Here is a 6,000-nt window from a genome sequence, read left to right on the forward strand (position 1 = left end):
TTATTAGGAAACTTTTTGTAAATTCTTTAATTGCAAAAGGTTTCTGATGGGCAGAACAGCACAGGTACTAACAGAAAACATTCTTTAAAAGCAGCAAATGAGTTAAATGATCAGAACACTTCTTTAATTACAGATGCAAATGATGATGAAGGCTTCGGTTCAACTGTAACAGCAGCTGTGATTGGAATTGTCATTCCTGTGGGTAAGCAGATTGGATTTAATCTTTGAATGAGTTCACCAAAATACAATACCAAAATATTGTATTTACCACAGTAAATACACTGTTCCAGTTTTCATTGATAGGGTGGGAAAGAACACAGGAACTGCTGAACTGGGGCACAGTAGCCCAGCTTTGAGAAAATGTTCTGAGGATGGCGGCCAACATGGGAACACCCCAGCAGATCCCTGCCTGCCTAACAGCCCTTTCTCTCCCCTCTCCTCAGTGGTCATTGGCTTGCTGTGCATGGGGGGATACCTCATCTGGAGAAACTGGAAACGGAAGAATACCAAAAGCATGAACTTTGATAATCCAGTTTATAGGAAGACAACAGAAGAGGAAGATGAAGATGAAATCCACATCGGGCGAACTGCCCAGATTGGACACGTGTACCCAGCAGTAAGTACCTGGAGATGGCTGCTGGAGAATATTAATTCTGTTCAGAGTTCCAACAGAGAATTTGGATTAGTGTTATTTATTTGCCACATAATGACAAAAACCAGAACCTCTTTATTATCATTGATTAGGCAGAAACTTAAACTTCTGACAGCCCCTGCAGTTGTCTCAGAATGTAGAGCTCTGGATCAGATACTCAGTTCAAATGAAGAATAATTGTCCTAATCAAGGTACCAATCTGACAAATGTAAAGCTCCCTCAAGAGCTACCTCAGCATGGGACAGGTGATTACTCATCCCCTACTGGATTCCATTTTATCTGTGCTTAGGCTGCTACCACGTGTCCAAACTATCCTAAGGGTAAATTCAGTTTCTCGACACACCAGGGAGAATATTTTCTCTATAGTAACAGTATAAAGAAAAGTCACATTCCTCACAAGAAGTGACTGAAATTCTGTAAGAAGTTAAGGAAAAGGATCCTCCCTCACAGCAGCATCCCTGGGGAGAGGAGCACCGGCAGATATAAGTGCATTGTGTTTTCAGAAGAGAGCAGGAAGATCCAGAATAATGAGTGAAGGCAGTACAGCTCCTGCAGGCAGGCAGGATAATTCCCTCTGTGATCTAAAGGTCCCACACAAGATCACACTGGAGAAAGTGCCATCCCTTACAAGGAATTTTATCCAATATCCATGGATAGGAAACTTCCCAGCACCTCTTTAGTAACACTTGAGCAAATTAGCTCACTTGGGGAGGAAAAAAAATCACTATCTAGAACAGACTTGTGACCAGCACAGTAGGGACAGCCATGAGAGCTCTAACAAGAAATACAAGTTAGCACCAGTATCTCAGTTCACAAGTGTGTTTTTTCCCTCCCCAGCGTGTAGCATTAAGCTTAGAAGATGATGGGTTGCCGTGAGGATGAAGATGCTGCTCCAGTCATCTGAACACTGAACAAATCTGCTTTGGATCACAGAACCTGCTTCTTCTTTTTGGTCATTATTTATGTTGCAGAAGGGTAACCACAAAGTTATAATGAACTGCAAACATCCAAAGGATGTGAGAGTTTTGTATGTATAATCTTTTATACACATTTTAACTTGTTGCACTACCCATTTGTGATAGTGAATAAGCAACAGCTGAGCTACTAACTCAATGTACATAACCAGCCAGGCTGAAGGTTCAGTAGCTATTGCTTTATTTTAAGACTATATTTATAGATATTTTGTAAATATGTTGAATATGCTTTGTGGCTATCCATCAACATAAGTAAAATAAATTCTGTACAGGCAGTTTAGAAATATTTATTAACAAAATCTGGATTATAAGATCTGTTCTGTAAATATAGTAGAGGGGTGAGAGTATTTATTTTTTGTATGTTTGGCTTGCTGTGCATAGATTATCTGTGTATATATCTATCTGGATGAGATAGATATATAGGCATATAAATATATACATATATATAAATATATATACATATATTTTAAAACTACTAGCTTACATTTATGAAAATTAGGAATAATTGAATTTTTACAGGATGTTTGAGAAGTTTGCTTTGAAATCTAAAGACACTATGTAAGAAAGAGCTGTAGTGTAAGATAGCTGACCAGTGAAGCACTCCTAACAAACATCTCCTGATTTCCATCCTGGTTCTTAAGGGCTGCTTGTACATTTTCCAGTCTATCCATGAAGAATCCATGCAGTGCATTAAACTGGAGAGCTACTGCCTACAGCATTTCAGTCAGGAGAAACTCCTACAGCACCCAGGGGGTTTGTGCTGTATTGTTGCTTTTTTACAGCTTGGTACAAATCTGACTTGGTTTTTGTTTGTTTGTTTCTAAATGTAAATTGAAATCTTTTCCACACTGGGGATCTTGCATCTCTTAAATCAGCTCAGAATTAACAGAAACAAAGATTTACCCATATATTTCCACACTCCCAAGTGAGCACTCTCCCTGGTTCATCAGGAAAATAGCACAGTAACAAAAGTCACTTCCTGCCCTCCTTGCCCTTGTCCCCTGGTCATATTGATAAAAAACCCAATTTTAGGAGCTGCTGTGGCACACACACAGAACTCTTCCCAAGTCCTGCCCTTGGAACAAGCTGCCCTTTGGCTGGGTCATTTTGCACCTGGCAGGAAAAACACTTGATTTTTCTCATCTCATTCTATAGGATTTCCTGGGAATTCTGTGGGAAGTGAACACACCTCCCACTGCATAATGGACTAGAACCTCCCTGAACTGTACCAAATCCTGGAGAAATCTTCCTCATGTTTTTATGTCAGTCCAAGCTTTTGTATTTGAGTGAGTAGAAGAAACTCAGGCTGAATAGGTTTGGAGGTTTTTTCCTTTTTTTTTCCTTTCTTTTAGAATAAATTTACAGAGTAATGTGAGCTGGAAGCTGATTCTTGACCAAGAGAAGAAAGAAAGTGTTTAAAGCCCTGGTATGCATTACAGACACAGTACATACTCTCAAATGCCTCATGGCCTGCAGAGACTATACAAGTAATCAAGCATCCTTCTATTCCAAATTTTAGATTTTAAGGCAGTGACAACATGAGTGAGCTATCCCATTATTGTTTTAAGGTATGAAGCTCTCTTTCTATAAGTCCATGCACTGTGTGCATGAAGAAAAAAGCTGAGCAAGGCTGTATGTGATAACACTGTAACTAACAGACGAATGTAAATATATATGAAAGTTCTACAGTTTTGATACTTTTTTAAGAACACACAAACAAACCTGTACAAACCACATGTAAAAGGCTGCAGGTTTTTTCAAACCATTGTAAATGAACTCAGTTGTGCAGTGCTGGTTTCAACCTTTACAGATTTATAACTACTGAGAAGTCAAACACCAAATTTGTTTTTTAAGAAGTTAATTATTTTAAATAATGGTTCAGATTGGTAGGGTGATATTTAACATTGTAATAATTTCTGCTCTGTCTTGTCATACTGAAGTTCTGTTAGAGTAAGTTCTTGCTTGGTGCCTTTTGTGTTTCAGTTCTTACCTTCCAGACAAAAGGCCCAGGGAGGGGCGGGGGGCTCTGTGTAACACTTGCTGTACTGGAAACCAAATGAACACGTTTGTAAAACAGTGCACTGTTTCTATAGAAAGATTAAATTTTTTTATCTGGGATTAATGAACTAATTACTTCATGGTGTCTGAAATGGGACTGTATCATATTTTGGTCTGAGTTTTCCCTAATTTTTGATTGCCCAAATCCAGAGTGGGATTTGGGAGCAGTGCTGTGTAATGCAGCTGTCCAGCTGCAGTGTCACAGCAGCAGCACTGGGGACAGTTCATATTACACAACAGAGCACTTTGTTCTGAAATGTCTTTTTCTGCCACATTGGTTTTGGCTGGACACATAAGTGACTCAGAACTAAACACACTGTTAGCTTGCTCTCTCTCACGTCTCCTGAAAACATGAAATCCTGGATGATACAATACAATACAACACTACACTGCACTAGCTTTCCCCACTGCATGTTGTTCAAAGCTCTTGGAAGCAGTGCCTTTATTGAAATTCTCTTTCAGTCAATTCTTAGTCCCAAAGGAAGCAGCCAAGCAAGTAAAACTTTTCAAGCACAAAGAGTTATTACCAAACCAATATGGACTGATATACTGGTAAATATCAGTGGTTTAGTTTTCTATCTAACTGAAAATAGGCTTTTTCTTACTTCAAAACATTCTTCCCTTTCAGTTAAGTATTTTAGCAAAGTAATATGGCAACAAATAGAAAAAGGGAAACAACAACAAAATTCTCTCCAGGCCTAAACAGCAAGGACAGCACAAAAGAAAATTGGAAGAGCCTCATAAGAGAGTCCCAAACCTACCTGGGCATTAAGATATGCCTCCCAAAACAACTCCCTTTTTAAAATATTTATGCTGTATTAGCAATAAAATTACATTTTTTTGTTGCACTTCTTGCACATAGTAACTGTACAGTCTGAGTTAATCCACACCAACACTGTTCTGCCTACTCCCATTAAGATGCTCTATGGACTACAGGGGCTCATCTCTGTCCCTCAGTGTTTATGTAACACATGTAACTCAGTCACCTCTCTACCTTCTGCAGGAATATGTGTGCTCATTTCCTTACACTCTTTGTTCTCCATCAAACCAGCCCTTTAACTTTGGGAAACACTTTTAAGTCTGTCTTCCTAATTAACATCCTTGCCTTGAAGCAGAGGCCTACAGCCACAGGCTGTTGTGAGCTCTGCCACCGCTCCAGTGCAGGATTTACAGAGTGCTGCCAGTTCCAGTTGTCCCCTAAATCCACACGTTTCCTCTGCTGTCCCCTCCTGAGAACGGCAGTGACAGAAGGCCTTTGGTGGGCAAATGGCATCCAGGCAGGGTAAACCCACCAACCCCAGAAGAGAAAAATGGGGGGGGCTCACTTTCTACAGGGACCAAACTGGCTCTTCTCAGGCAGATGAAATGAGCCTGGCCAAGTTTGCCAGGGAACTGGCATTACACCCCAGGGAATGAACTGAGCCACCTTGTTTTACTTGTATGGCTTTGAGCACCGACTCCCCAGCCAAGACACAAATCTCAGGGTCCAATTTTACACAGGTAAAGATGAACTTGTGGCTGTTGCTATCACAGAGGCAGACTGTGACACAAAGCATCAGCTTCACAATAGATCACCTCCCAGAGTGTCCCCACAAGACAGCCTGTATGCCTCAGGGTGCTGAATGTGGATTTCTCATCCCAACTTCCAGAAGAAGCCAATGAGCACCAGTCCAGGCTGAGTTCTTAGCTTTTACAGGAGGGCAGTAATGCTAATCTGTATCTGCACCTATGCATCAGCAAGCACAATGAAAACTGACATACTTTAAAAAATAATACTCTTTTTTCAAATTATTTGCAGCATTCAAATCTCTCCATGTACCTCAGTGGGAGAATATTTCCTTACAGATTAGCCACAGCTGCCTGCTAAGTTCCCCACACTATCAAGGAAACCACTGTAATCTTGTCAGTGGTGATAAGGCAGTGCCTGAGCAGGGAGCTGGAGTTATGGCAGTAAAACAAGCAAATCTCCCTGATAGTTTGATAGGCCCCTGCCTGGCTCCAAGGATGATGCACACAGGATTACAGAAGGCTGGACTGATAATTTTGTCTTCACATCAGTTCAGTTCTTCAGCCCTTGCCTCGAGGCTACAAAGTCAGGTAGAAGAGGAGAGGTTTTACCTAAAGTTCTTGGCCAGGTACAACTGAGGCCAAATAGCAAAGACATTCCACATTACCCTATTCAGGACTTCATCTGCTGAGTCTGCCACTCAAGGAATTAATTAGTTCCACCTACAGCAATTTATTTTCATGCATATATTCCCCCACTGGGGCTCAGCTAAAAGCACATACATTACTGTAATTCAAGCCATTACACAT

The 6,000-nt window shown here is 40.6% G+C and overlaps 1 protein-coding gene across 1 annotated transcript in view; it reads left to right on the top strand.

Moving 5' to 3' along the window:
* LRP8 (LDL receptor related protein 8) overlaps positions 1–3,738 on the top strand; it is a 169,763-nt gene extending 166,025 nt beyond the window's left edge. Inside the window, exons 17-19 of the mRNA XM_084210968.1 lie at positions 134–202; positions 444–616; positions 1,490–3,738. Of these exons, the coding sequence (XP_084067094.1) occupies positions 134–202; positions 444–616; positions 1,490–1,528 (281 nt within the window). The 3' untranslated portion in view covers positions 1,529–3,738. The remainder of the gene's footprint in view (positions 1–133; positions 203–443; positions 617–1,489) is intronic.
* The last annotated feature ends 2,262 nt before the right edge of the window (positions 3,739–6,000 follow it).

Source organism: Fringilla coelebs (genome assembly GCF_963513975.1).
Source record: "Fringilla coelebs genome assembly, chromosome: 9".
NCBI lineage: Eukaryota > Metazoa > Chordata > Aves > Passeriformes > Fringillidae > Fringilla > Fringilla coelebs.